Source organism: Strix uralensis, chromosome 5 (assembly GCF_047716275.1).
Source record: "Strix uralensis isolate ZFMK-TIS-50842 chromosome 5, bStrUra1, whole genome shotgun sequence".
NCBI lineage: Eukaryota > Metazoa > Chordata > Aves > Strigiformes > Strigidae > Strix > Strix uralensis.
The window spans coordinates 65,039,781-65,054,259 of record NC_133976.1 but is presented as its reverse complement, the minus strand read 5'-3'; the positions used below and the strand labels follow the sequence as shown (position 1 = coordinate 65,054,259).

Here is a 14,479-nt window from a genome sequence, read left to right as displayed (position 1 = left end):
ATTGCCCTGGAAACGCCTGCTCCTTTTTCAAATTCAATTGAGCCTGACCAACTGGTTCAGAAGAAATGCAGATTAAAAAACAAAAAAACCCCACCTTTTTATTTTTACAAAGCACATTTGCATACAGTTATGGTGTCACAGCACCTTTATTATGACAGAACCTCTTAAAAATAATGCTTTGTAGACATTAAGTCCAAAAGTAACTGATGCTTACTTTAATTTCAGCATGAAGCACTCTGTAGTTTTACTCATTTAATTTCCAAAATAACAGAATTGTGCTGGCATACTGTCTAAACAAACACTGCAAGGGTCAAAATCCTGTATCTGAACTAGAGCATATTTCTGTCTACCTACCTTTTTTCCCTTTTTTCGACCCTAGAAAATCAGAGGGGGGGGAAAAAAAAGGAACATGAGCATCAGAGAACAAAGTATGAAGTATTAAGGAATAACTAGAAGATACAACTGTTCTGTAAAATTAGATGAGATTAACTATGAAAAAATTATAATGACAGTAATTTCAATAATGCAGAAAATTAGGCACTAACACAGACCACCACTACTCCAGACCATCATAATTCATCAGGCTAGATTACACTCATGATTATAGAAGTATATCTACTTATTCCCACCGTTAAAAAATTATTGTACAACAAATATGTAATTTAGTCCAATACACAATTTGGTCAAAGTATGCTTTCTGTACTGATCAATTGATACTGTGTGCTACTCTGAATAACACTACATTACATCATGACATGACCTAGAAAAACACAGAAACATCACCGGAGTCTTTTCTTATTTATGGGGAAACTGCACGAAGTGAAACAAATGTAATTAGACTTCTCCAAATGACTACAGGAAATAAGAACAGGTTCTAGGATGCCAAACACCTAACAGCAAAGCCCTTATTTGATTTACCTTTTCTCTGCAATGTCTAAATATTGCCATGTGAATTTATATAACTTCAGTGTGATTAATTACCCACGTAATATTCCCTGGGGGGTGGAGAAGGGAGAAGGCGGCAAAGACAGGCTGTGCAAGGGAATGCAGAGAATTACAGTGGAGCGATTCTAACAACATACAAAGTTTTAGTCCCCTCCAAGCTGGGTTTCATGCTACGCAGCCACAGTAACAAACGACAGCACAAGAAATTAGATCGGGGGATTGCAGAAAAGTTAACATGCCTTTCAGGTGATTTTTCAAAGCCTTAAATCTTTCTGTCCATATACTGGTACTTCAGCAGCTCATGTGGGTACTTCAGCCCACCCACTACCCGCTTCACCGTCCGATCAGCGGCTCAAGGAGCCCGTTACCGTTGCTCTTGCCTCCCCTCTTCACCTGCATGAGCTCTAAGCCCTGCGGTCACAGAGGCACTAGCAAACCGCCCAGGCCCCCAGCTCAGGCCCAGGCCCCGGCCGCAGCTGAGGGTGCAGGTGCAGCTCCGCGGCCGACACCAGCAGACCACGCCCTCACCGCCGGCGCCGGCAGTTCGGTCACCCAGGCCGGGCAGCAGCAGCCTCCCGGCGCCGTGGTGCGGACCCCCGGGACAAACCGCCGTAACGGGCAGACGCCTCCGGACGCTCTGAACCGCCGGCTCCCGCCGCCAGCCCGCTCTCATCATGGCGCTGCCGCGTTGCCTAGGCGACCAGCCCCTCCTCCCACGTGCTCCCCGCCACCAATGGCGTCCTTCTTCTCCCCGCCCCCTGGCGCGGCCGTGCTGCCGTACACCCCCGACCGGCCGGCAGGGCAGTGCGCCCCGTTACGGCTTTGCCGTAAAGCGGTGCCGGCGGGCTTTACGGCGCGGCGGGAAGCTGGTGAGACACTGACCTTTTCCTTTTCGGCCTGGCCCGGCCCGGCGGCGCGGGGGTCGTGTGTGTGGGGGAAGCGAACGAGCGGCGGAGGCGCAGCGCAGGGCGACAGGCCCCGGGCCCCGTAGGCAAAGCAGGGGGAGGCGCAGCCTGAGGGGACGGCCGCGGCCCCACCGGGCCTCCAGGGGGGCGGCCGGGTCCCCGTTAGTGCCATCTGCGGAAGCTGGAGTGGATTCTAGTTGCTTTTATTTATAAAAACAAAAATCAGTTTATTTCTTTACTAACGCTTTTTTTTAAATGTTAGGTTTTACCCATATGCACTGGCCTCAATTTGTAAGGCATTTAAACGAATTTCAAAAATAAATACTTATGAACGCAAAAGTTGCAGGGATTCCTACAGTTTTATTCATATATATATATATATACTCACTACCGTATGTGTATATATACGCATATGTTTATAAATTGTTCCTTTAGCAGACCACAGACAAAGCAGCTGCCGGGCTAGCAGCCCAGCAGGGAATGGGAAGCACAGCACAAAGATAGAGTAGTTGAAAGCTCTTCAAGTTTCTTGATTTGTGTTTGAGATGAGGGGAGACAGAAGGGGAGAAGAGACGCTAAATGGAAACAAAAGGAGCCATCACTAGAAGAGACAGAGAGTAGAACCAGAAAATAACAGAGCAAACAGTGCTCAGTAAGATAAAGGAATCTGGTTAGAAGCCATGCCTATGAAGGATGAGGCTGGGATTTACTGACTCCCATGGAAGGCTAATGTCAAACTGGTTATTCTTCAGGTAAAAAAACCAAAAACACACAAGAATAAAGAGTTCACTGAAACGTGAGAATGGCCAGTTCTTTAAGAGGTGAAGTGTTGAATCTATACAAAAATGTAAGTGTCTTAAATGCCACGAGCACTTCCCTTAACCAGACAAAACCCTTTCACTGCACACTCTATTTTAAAAAACCCACTTTTTTTTTTTTTCTTCAAGCTGCTGTACCTTGGAAGGGAGTATCCCAAAGGAGCAGACTACTTTAGAAGCCGTTTGAAAGCAGCTTTTCTAAAAAATAAAGATGTGAAAGATCCTGAAAAAATTAAGCAACTAATTGCACGAGGAGAATTTGTTATAAAAGAGTTGGAGGCTTTGTACTTTCTCCGAAAATACAGAGCTCTGAAACAGCGCTACTACAGTGACAACAATGAATAACTGGTGCTAATGACTTTGTATGTAACAATACAAATCCATAAACAATAAAAGAGCTGTAACCTCAAAAGAAATTAAATGTAGATCCTTCCAACCCATCTGAAGTACAAATTAAGACTTTGCTTCCCCTTAAGTAATCACTTGAAGGATTTGGAGTTTGTATTATGTGGGAAACAGGTTTGTCTCAACTACTTTTGACCTCCTTGAACTAAAACTTAATGTATGAAACAATTTTGCAGGAAGTAGCGGTAACATGATTCTGTTTCACTTTGATACGCACATTGAAAAGAGAGCTCTTACCCGATAGCTGTGTGTTTGAATGCGGATTCAAGGCGCTACGCTTCTCTTGTTACTTAATCTGATTTTGAAAGTCTTCAACATTTAATGATTCATTTCCACCATAAATGAGCACCTTCTCAAAAGGTAAAGTAAATTCTTGAAGATATTAACTATATCTGCTTAACATGCAAGAGTCACGTTGGCAGGCTGGTAGAGGTGCTGTCTTACTGTGTTAGAAAGACGACTACAGGGTCAGGAAAAGGGTGAATTTGAACCATAGTGGTTTATGCACTTAGACCTTGAAGACAATTCCTGCTGCTGCTGCTTTCTGACGTTGTGTCACTGTTGTAGCAGGAATACAGAACTTGATCCTTTCCCCTGGAAGAGAAGTTTAACCGTAGACGTAGACTTTGGCTGGACTAGCACAAACCTGTGCCAGAACTGATCCTCTGTACGTACTAGGGTGGGTTGGTGTTTCAACCCCCCAAGAACTAAATGACACAGGAGACAGAACAGAAATAATCTTTGAAATAGAGGTAAGTAATCACTGCAGTAGAACTGTTGGCAATAGCAAGTCACCACATGCGTAAATTCCAGAGTAGAATAAAAAAGATGACAAATTAGACAGTACACTACTTTGTGATGAAGTGTGCTTCAGGTTCTAGCACTATATTGATGTGAAAAAGTCCTTCCACATCAACTTAACCCCTCTACAATATGCTGCAGTTAAAACCTATTCTGCATGAATACCTCTGTAGATAAAACTTAACCTACCCTTCTCAATAACTGATAAAAGAGTATCCAGACATGGTAACAAAGAGCCAAAGTATAAATTTATAGAACAGTAGCAGTTTCAAGTCATGTCGTCCCCCGCCCCCCCCCTCCATGTGCATCTGGGAATGGACACAGAGTAGCTATTCAGAGAATTTGAAACTTGTAGACCAATTCAAATCAAGTCTGCAGTGAGACTCATGAAAAGAAGGTCTCTGGGTCATGACTGATGATGGTCCAGCTTGCACCACTGAGTGAGAAGTGCAGCCTCACCTGAAGTGAGGCTCTGCTCCCCGTGGACCACAGAATGGAAGAGCAGAACAGACCGGAGGCAGTGGATCGGTACAATAACGCACGGCACCCCCTCTCAAGAGGGAGGGAACACCAGTGGGCAAGGACAGCAGGTTTGTGACAGGCAAGGAGAAGTACAAGAAATAAACTGAGAAAACTGCCAAACACAGGCAATTCACAGGATGCTCCATTATACAGAGATGAGGCACTGAAATTCTTGGGGAGGAAAAGGAAACTGGGACAAACTCACAATAACTATTTTTTATGACATTACAATAAATAGGAGCAGTACAGTTTGACAAAAAAATGACAAATTCCAGATCACCTCACAGCACATACTCCTAAAAACATTAAAAATTTTAAAACAAACAGTGGTCATTTTTTTTTTTCTTCTTTTTTTAACAATGTCTGGTATGACCAACATTCCTAGGTCACGCAACCAAATGATGGAAAAACTGGATCACACTTGCATATGTTCCACATGAAATAAAGCACAATGTACAAAATGTGCATGTTTCAGTTTACACTATACAAAAATAGTTAAAATACATTCCAGGTAAACATATTACATTAAGAAATCATTCTAGTAAGAAGTTGGCACTCAAGAGGAAAAAGCAGAAGTATTTTCAACATGAAAACACAAGACAGTGGAATAAAGAAATGTTAGGAAAGATTTACCATCTATGTAGCTTTATGTAAACTTGAGACAAAATGATTTGTTTAGAGTCTGATGGTCTTTAAAGGTAGTAATTGTATTGCTTCATAGCACAGACAAGAGCAGAAGATTGTGTGTCAGTATTTACCCATTACAGAGATCCTGTTACAACATTCACGGTATAGTTTTTGTTACAGTAAGTTAACAAAAATTTTAGGGCAATGAAACTGGTCAAAATAATTAAATTTCAGTTTTGAGAAAACCAATGATAAAGTTGTTTATCAGAGTTACATAAAGCTACTGTAAGAAGGTGTTACTCCCTGACACATGGCAATTTAATGTATTAACGTGGTAAGTGATTCACATGTTCATTTAGTAGTTGCTATCAGAACAGACAGCATCCAGGTATGTTCTCTGAAAGCATTTCAAATAGGGAGAGACAGAATAATTATGAGATCAACTTGTGCAAGCTGCAATCCAACATGCTCCACCAAATCTCAACAAATATTAAGACAAAACTGCACAACAGTGGCAAGGATGTGTATTTCTTTTTTTAAAAAAAAGTAAATAAGGGCTAATCTAAACATTTTGTACTAATTTAGTTAGATTGGTAACTACAGATCACATTTACTGAAAAAAACCCCCCTATTTTATATATAGCTTTATATTAGTTATATAAATCCACATTTGATGATTAAGACATTTCAGCTATAATTTCTCCTAACAGTTTTTAGATAAATTAACATAAGGATTTTAGACCAGCCCTAATTTTACATGCACTGTGACTCAGTTGCCAAAAATCTTAAGATTACTTCCATTTGCTCAAGGTATACTATTTACTTTTGCTATGTTCTTCATATATAACAGTGTCTAAAACATGCAAATAACTAACTGTCTCCAAAACGTTTGAATCTTGGAAGCTGTAATATGTTTTGTGACATTAAGAATCTGTTCTTAAATTATAATGTTAGGTTCTCCTATTACTGTTTTTCAGAATATTTCATAATCTGTATTTCACGTGGAAACTGAAAGGGAGGGGAGGGGGTCTGGGTTTTGGTGGAGGGTGAGGAATGGGGGGCACAGGCAGGGAAAGGCATTATTTCTCTCAGCCACATTGAAATTAAACATGCAGCAATCCAGACAGTATATGAGTCACTGCGGCGAGTTTTTTTGGTAGAAGCAAAAGAATACTTTTCTCACACAGTTGCACCTTTGACATCATATAAATGGTCCAAGTTACACAGGTATATGAAAATTATACTGTGTAAAATTTCCACATAATTGTTTAGGTATACCTTAGGTTAGGGCAACGCTGCTATTCCCTGTTCCAAACTTTCCAGTGTCCTGAACTATCCTACTTCAATGTCTTGTGTTTTATTTTTTTGGGTACACCAGAATCACATTTTCAAATTTTACTCTGCAGCTTAGGTACTATGAAGAAGTGTACCTTCAGGAAATCAGGGTCTAATGAAACAATCAAACAATGCAACATTTACAGTAAGACAACAGAAACTGGCAGCACTGGAATTACCAGCTCTTTCTTTAGTGCAGAATAACTAGACTACTACAGTACCAAAAAGTGAAAGCTTCTGCAAAAATTCTGCATTAATTCCAATCAGGAAAAAAAAAGAGGGGGGAAATCACAAGGGAACTTAATCACAGAGAAAGACAACATTAAAATCTTGGTCTAGCTTCATGACAGTCTAGACACTGGAATGCCACTCACCAACCATTTAATCTGTGCAACGAAACTAGTACTTCACGAACATCACACAAACAACATTGACTCTGGAAACCATGTTCTATGCTGATGGTTTGTGCAAATTCCACACCATTTTGATGGCATAGTGGACTTCCAAATTATTTGCATGAAGCAGCTAAATTCAGCTCATTCATTCACCCATTTGATGTTACTAGAATTTAAAATTCCTCCCCTATTTTGCACAAAATGGGCATCTGGAAATATTTAATGCCACACTTGGGGGAAAAAAAAGAATGGTTTTACTTTGCTATATAATTTAGGATTCATTCTGATTTAATTCTCATGGTAAATTCTGGATCCATGTATGAATTAACCTAAGAATTTCAATCAACTTATCTGTTAAGGCTTTCTAGTATTTCCTAGAGACAGTAAGGGTGAAATCCTGTACCTACTGAACAAAGCTACTTAAAGATTTGCCACAGGGGGTCGGAAGAGCTAGGATTTCACCTTGGTCTTCAGACATAAAAAGTTAGTGAAAGTCTTAAAGCAATGCATTACCAATAGCAAATCAACCTAATTAGAACTTTTACTTTTTCCATTGCCAGATGTGCATTGTTGTCTTTTTTTAATTTTTCTTTTTTATAGAAAAAATAGAGTATTTAAGGAGTGACCGTGACAAACTGCGGTGAAAAAAATTTTGTGAAAGTTTTACTTTACATTCATTAATGTTGATCTGAAATGCTACAAGACTAGATGCCTAGAAGCAAAATCTACAGGAAGACTATAAAGGCTTCTGGTCTTTCTATATTGCAGTCAGTCTAAAATAAAAGAAAGACTAAAATGAAAGTCTCTTTTGCTAACTAGTCCTTTTTCTCAACCAGATTTAAAACCCAAAAAATTCAAGGGGATGTTAGAATGTGCAGAGCATCATTTCATTGTTTGGTTTGCACACAGAACAGAAGTTCACAATCAGTAAGAAAAATAGGAAGTTAGCAACTGTGCATGCACCAAAGAGTCCCAAGATGGTTTTTGTGTGTTTTTTTGTTTGTTTTCTTGGTGTTGTTTTGTTTTTTTTTTCACAGGCATTGCTAGTTCAAGAACCAAGTCAAAGAATACTGGCACTTTAAGAGGAATGAAGTTTCCACTGTCATTTAAAACAAGCATTCAGGTAAAGCTAACAGGATCATGAGGCAGAAAGTAAAGTAATGCTAAAACAAATGCTAATAATTTAGTGTAATGTACAAAAATTACTTAAGTACTTCTTAAGAATAAGGATAAATTGTATTTACATAATTATACACTTTGTCTTTGTCTTCTTTTTCTTCTTTTTACCATCTTTGCTCATCTTCTCTTTGTGTTTTCTGATTTCTCGAACTAATGTATAGAAGGCATCATCAACACCCTGAAAAGATAGATACATGCACACATTAAGATCACATTAACAGACTTACATGCCTGATTAGGTACAGCCTGTTTTCATCTGACTGATCAGGTGAAGTCTGTTCAATCAGCAATCTGTTTTGTTGCCTGCCAGGAGAGGTTACACTGTCTCCTCCTTTCTGAGGCTTTTATAACATCCCCTTGAGTAGACTGTGGGTTGGAAGAATTGCCAGGGCAACAGTCCTCTCAGGCGTTCCTGTTTCTTGGGAAGGGGTGTGCTGGGAAACATACTCAATTGGAAGGGGAACTACAGTTGTCTCCTGTCATGCAAGAGGAACACATCTGACTGCATTACTGTGCATGGGCAGAGGGGCCTGCAGGAGAGCAGCTTTGGGGAGTGGGCTGCCATCGTTTGAACGATTAATCCTGGCTATAAGCTATTTCTCTCCTGAGTTCCAAGGAGCACTGAAACAACACCTTGAATGAACTAGTTTGATGCCAGCAACAGCTAACACCTGTCCTCTCTCAGCTGTTCGCCAAACTGGGCTTACAACAGCCTGTAGGTGACTCACTGCTCAGGGTCTGACCACATACCCCATAGGTCTGATTCCATAATTAATGTGGTAAGGAAAGTAATTTAGTATTGCCCTCTTCTCCATCTCAAAGAAGGCACGTGTTGTTCCACTTCAAACTAGAGAAGTATAGGTACCACACGTTTAAATTATAAATGTGTATATTATTACCACAGAATAAAGTTGTGAAGCATTAGTTAGCTTTGTTTATGCCTTAATAATCTATATGTAGCTTTGAAAAGTAAATACAAATATTTGTAGCAAGAATTCAATACCAGAGACATTGTTATGGTTAATCTACATATTCAGGTCATTTCTCAGACACACTAATACAGTAATCACAACAGTTTTATAACTCTTTACATATGCAAATCAATCAAATCAATTCCATGTTCCAATGATAAATATTTGAGAAATCATTTATTCAACTTACACAGTTAAAGACATGTGGAACACACTACCTGTGCTGTATCATGTACAGGCACTTAAAATCTCCACACGGCTCCAGTAGTTAAGCCACAGACACAAAAGCTAATGTTTCTTCACACTGAGTAGTTCTTAATTTTTTTTCCCCCGGGGGTAATTATAGCTGACAAAAATTAACTCTGGTTGATAGAGACCAGCATATCTAGAGTACAATGTTTTACTGCATACTTTGTAACAACCTAGTTAGGTGAAAGTTTACTGCCTAGCTTTCACATTGCTCCAAATTCCAATCAAGTACCCATCCTGTCAGTCAGCCTTTCCATTTAATAGTTTGAGTACTGACAGTTATAAAATCATTAAGATAAAAAATGATCTTGATTCTTCACTGCCTAATTCCTTACATTACCTTTTAGATAGATCAGAAACAGTTGTGTAATATTAATGTATCACAGCAGCCAACTGCACAACTGCAGAACTGGGTGTAGAAATTTAGCTCTACAAACTGGCAGGCACCTTCCTACCTCTTGTCAGCTATAGAGTTTGCCTTCAAGCTGCCAATAAAAATTAAGTCTCTGTTTACTCGTCTATGCCTACTTCAGTAAAAAAAACCTGAAAGTGAACTCTGAAAAAAGCACAACAAAAAGCCCAAAATCACCAAATTTGTTACTGTTTCAGTCAAACACCAAGTGGTGATGAAACTTAATATGCAAAGTCCAAACAACACTGAGGTGTTAAATAGCTTCACTTATAAAACAATGCTCCCAGTATAATGTAAATTTATTAAAAACATTCACATTCATAAAACATTTACAAATAACTGATGTTCAGTCAAAGTCTTTGGCAGCCTATCTCCCAATACTAAGAGCACACTTTTGCAAGGTCTTGTAATATACAATATACACTTGCAAATAACTTATTCTACATTTTCAAATATCATTAATCAATATAAAATTGATGTAGCATGCCTAATGGAAGAGTAGCCTTAGTTCTGGAAAAGGTCATGTCTTCCATGAATCTTTTGAGAATTAGAAATGCTTGGTATTATTTTACAGAGAGCTAGTGTATTTTGCTTATACCTTCAGCATTAATGCACAAAGTGAGTATTTAGCAATGATGGAAAACAATCTAGAAGTAGTGACGACTCAAAATGTGTCTACTGCAGTTCTCATCTCAGCCAGCCAGCCAAGAGGACAGTATTAAGAATCACAACAGACAGAAGAATAGTTTCATTCTTAAAACCCAAGAATGGTCTAAGAAAAAAAAATCTCTGCACAATATTCTACAAGACTATTCACATTTCCTTACAAAACTACCACACTCATCATTAATGTGTTAGAAAAACACTCACTATGAGGACAGTTGTTAGCTTTCAGTGGTCTCTTCAAATAAGATATGGTAAACAAAAATTGCTATTTAAGTCTTCAAACGAGAAACACCTCCCTCATAAATTTTTAAAATAAATAGAGAGAAAATAACTTGTACAAAATCATATCCAGAGACTATTGTGGGCCTTTAAACACATGACTTCACAATTAAGGCTGAAATCTTTATTCTACCTAGTAAGGTGATGATCTTTTAAATACAGTGGTGTTGCAGAATATTAGGGAATTGACTTAGCTTTTGTCCTTGCATTTACACCTTTGTAGATCAAGCCTTTAAAATTATCAATTATGTATTTAGTAGTTTGGTTCTGCCACAATTCCTCTTAGATTCAGGCATGGCATGCAAAACTACGTTTAGAATATTTGTGAATTAGAACTGGAGAACTCAAGACAAACAGAGGTCTTCTACTTTTCAGTCTATGGATTGTATTTTAAATGTAAATAGTGGATACTCTGTTTAGAGAAGGTCCCTAAAGGCATCAATACTGTAAGATCAAAGGCAGGCAACCTTTCTAGTCACTTTCAGTAAGAAGGGACTGCATGCAGCTGACCTTCCTCCCTCTAACAATGGAGTTATTGTGCGCAAGCTTTTGAGAAAGTGTAAGATGTACTGAATGAGTGCTTTAAATCCAGGCTCAGGATTAGAAACTCAAAATTCACTGAGCATGCTCAGAAATATACCACAACTGCCTCAATAAAGGTGCACTGGTGGAGCTTGCTCCTCGCACTTGTTTTTCCAAAGGGCAACTACAAAAGGCAAAGGGAACAGAAAAGTCAGAACTGTTCCCACAGAAACAGCCTACTCCTGGCTACAACTTTTCTTTGGAGCACCACGTGGTCCCATCACCATATAGCAGACTGGTTATGTGGTTACGTGGTTACAAGCACGTGTGAGACTTGGCAGCTAATCTGGCTACCAATAAGAAACCCTAAATTCATAAGGAATTGGGAATTCCTTAATACCTCAGCCCCAAACCCCTTAATCAAGTTTTAAGTTGCAGAAAAGTCTTTATTATTTTTAATATACTATATATATACATATGCATATGTATCAGTCACAAGGAAATTATTTCTATACCTCTGTAGTACTGTGCAAAAATCAAATTACAGCTTTAATCAAGAATCTAGAAAATTTTGAATTATAAAAGTTCTAGATGTGAATTAAAACCTTTTCACTATTAACCCAGCTCAAGCTGAATTACATTATCTAGATGTCTAATCTATGCCCTAGAGAAACTTTTTGTTACAGTATGTTTTTTATGTAAAATTTGAATGCTTTGAAAAAGATCTTTTGACTTTACATTGAGTTTTAGACATTTCTTCTTGCTAGTTGGAAATTACAAACAGAGCAAAAGATGTTACGTACTTTGTGCTTACTGTGTAACAGCCAAAAGGAATAAGCCTCTTGGAATGCATCAGTAGTTAATGGTAATCTGGGTAGTCAAAGTTTTCAGTTACCTTGTACAGGATAACTAAGAAGGCATCCCACAGGCAGCAAGATAAACTGAATATTCCAAGAGGTAGCAAAACACTCTGAACCATTGTTGCATTTAAGGTAATGAATTAATTTGGTAAGAGATGAATCCCCTTGCGTTCTAGCTGGTCCTCAGAGATCAGAGGGGCTAGGGGTGGCTGGACTTATCTCTTCATAGGTATGCCAATTATGGCCATAACTATAGGCCTGACACCAGATACAGGAACAGCCCATATGCTGTAGGTCTGGTTGCATTCAGGAGAAGCAGTCAGGTTCACGAATAGTTCGGTTTATTCTTATGCAACATCTACAGATTCTTTGAGAGTGCCTCCGATAAATGCACAAACTGCAGGTTGGCTATATAGCACTACACACAAAAAACGATTGCAATCACACACACTTAATTCCCAGGTAATCATTTGGCATAGCCAAGGGCCCAAATCTTACCAAAAGCTGTCCCCTCCCAGGGACTGGCGGGAGGGGGGGGTTGGGCAGGGGGGCCAGCAAGGAGCACAAACCCCTCGATCTATCCCTCCAATTTGGTATCGATAAATACTGCCCGAGGGATGATAATCTAAGAATGTCTATGTGAGTGGGTGGGACTGTGGTCAAACCATTGTTTCTTGAGTAACGACACAGCACATTCCTTGGTGCAAGGTGTGCACTGGTTTTATGGGAAAGAGGAAGAAAGAGAGATAAGGTCCGCAGAGTACTGCAAAACAGTCCTTGAGAGAACGGGAAGACCAGGAGATAAATCTGCATGGTCATGACAAATGTTCCTTGAGAAAAGTGGAAGAATGGGACCGCACAGCCTCCACCTCGTTTCGCATTCCTCCTTGGTGCCATGGCAACACAAATCACTGGATCTCCATCCCATCCTGTGTTTGTTCTGGGCACCATGTGATAAGGAAATGTGTGTTATGCAGTTTTTTTGCTGTTTTGCTTTTCCCACACTTCCAACAACCATCAAATTTGATTATCCACAGACAAAAAAGGAAAATAAATACTATCATTGCAAACTGTGTTACAATGAATATTTTTAAAGTCTAAAATCCCAGTTGAAAGACTCACATCATTAGGTGCTGTTTTCCTCAGCTATCTACTATGCATCAGACTGAAATAATACACATCATCTTACTGAATGGAAAGTAATACAAGCCAGACTGTTTTAAATGTCAGATTTCTTATTCCACTAGAATTACTACTGAACTACAGCTGTAACTCAATAATTTTGGAATATGCCTTCTCCAGCTTAACCTCTGAAATACAACATTGCTGAAATGACTACCAATACTATATAGAATTCACTTGAGTATAAAGACAAGTGTTTCCTCCCCTGAGCAGACTCTTGAAGTTCTAGAGTGTTATATCCAACTCTATTTCTAAATAGGGTATGGGGAAAAAAAACAAAATAAAAAACCAAAACCCCAACAATATCCATTCTTCACAAAAGATATTTCCCCCATCTGTGGAAAAAAAAAAAAAAAAAACAAAAAACCCAACACAGACAAATCCCCAAAAACATACTTCTCTTGGATGTAGGCAGAAATTAAGTAGGAAGCTGGTAGAAAGAAAGCATATGTTCACTGAACTATCAAAAAGAATCTTAAAATCTGAAAAGATGCAAAATAATGAAAACCACAATTCCCACCATCCTGTTGTCCTTTTCCCAAAGAAGTCCAAAGAAAGGAAAAGCAGACAGAATTCAGGATCTTTAAAGTCCCAGTATACAAAAAGAAATTCTACTTTGATATATGGATACATTAGTAAGAGCAAGAAACAGTAAAGTGGGTTTTCAGAAAGTTTCAGGAAGTAGACTTAAACAATTTAATTCATATTGCTCTCACCAAAAGTAATCTTGCCAAGCTTCTGTTAGTTGTTTTTTGATAACTAGGAAAGAGTAAAACAAGGTATTTTGATGGCATCAATTTTATTGATACTTGGATGCAAGACTGGGGAGCTTCCTAACTGAATCCTCTACCTTCCTACAAAGGAAACCTTTGATACGAACAAAGTGTACCTTTTTTAAGGAAACATCTAAAGAATTATCTCAGAGCAGTCATTCATCACTTAAAAGCTGAGAATAGAATGTGCCTGAGCAGATCTAGATGATATGAAACTAAGTTTCTACTCCCTGCCCCAGAAAGAGAAATAGAACTCCCTTATTGAAGTGAATAGTCCTACAGTTGTGACAGTCTCTTTAGGATACAAGTTAAATTCCACTGCCTCTCTGCAAGATGTTCTCAAGTGTGAAAAAACACCCCGAAAAGAGAATAGTTCTTCTTTTACACAATGGGAAATTCCAGGTCATCCTCCTGCTGGACAAGTATATGAGGAGTAACGACCCCCTCTCTGCACTGGTACAGTAAGAAGTAAAGAATTAATGGGATAGTAATATATGCAAGGAGCTATTCTGATGGTTTGTTCAAAAAGCACTGGAAGTGATTTAGACTCACACTTCTTCCATATCACTTTCTTCTTCCCTCTCCTCTTCCCTTTCTTACAGTGGAATATATGGATAAAAAATGATTTTGTGA

General features: G+C 39.0%; 2 protein-coding genes and 1 long non-coding RNA gene across 10 annotated transcripts in view; 2 read left to right on the top strand and 1 right to left on the bottom strand.

The window, feature by feature from the left end:
- Window positions 1-1,740: 1,740 nt before the first annotated feature.
- Window positions 1,741-3,121, top strand: ETFRF1 (electron transfer flavoprotein regulatory factor 1). The gene is made up of 3 exons (XM_074871376.1): window positions 1,741-1,814; window positions 2,603-2,697; window positions 2,798-3,121. The coding sequence occupies exons 2-3, from the start codon at window positions 2,653-2,655 to the stop codon at window positions 3,011-3,013; spliced, it is 261 nt and encodes an 86-aa protein (XP_074727477.1). The 5' UTR covers window positions 1,741-1,814; window positions 2,603-2,652; the 3' UTR covers window positions 3,014-3,121.
- A 638-nt stretch (window positions 3,122-3,759) lies between these two features.
- LOC141944592 (uncharacterized) lies at window positions 3,760-8,003 on the top strand. The gene is made up of 2 exons (XR_012629279.1): window positions 3,760-3,825; window positions 7,791-8,003. It is a non-coding gene; the product is annotated as an uncharacterized LOC141944592 (long non-coding RNA).
- Window positions 4,598-14,479, bottom strand: part of KRAS (KRAS proto-oncogene, GTPase) — a 28,085-nt gene continuing 18,203 nt past the window's right edge. For 6 of the 8 annotated variants that reach the window (XM_074871367.1, XM_074871369.1, XM_074871371.1 and 3 more), the window contains one exon: window positions 7,968-8,110. Coding sequence is in view for 2 of the 8 variants with exons in the window: in XM_074871375.1 (XP_074727476.1) it covers window positions 7,994-8,110; window position 11,397 (118 nt within the window). In the remaining 6 variants the exon portion in view is untranslated. Of the gene's footprint in view, window positions 8,111-11,396; window positions 11,398-14,479 lie in introns of all 8 variants that reach the window. The other 2 variants (XM_074871375.1, XM_074871374.1) reach the window with 2 other exon arrangements.

What these genes read in the sequence shown, in the direction of transcription:
- ETFRF1 (XM_074871376.1), top strand. Translation starts at nt 2,653, where the DNA reads ATGGCCAGTTCTTTAAGAGGTGAAGTGTTGAATCTATACAAAAAT. An exon ending in TGTTGAATCTATACAAAAAT is followed by an intron (nt 2,698 to 2,797) that starts GTAAGTGTCTTA and finishes TTTTTCTTCAAG; the next exon opens with CTGCTGTACCTTGGAAGGGA.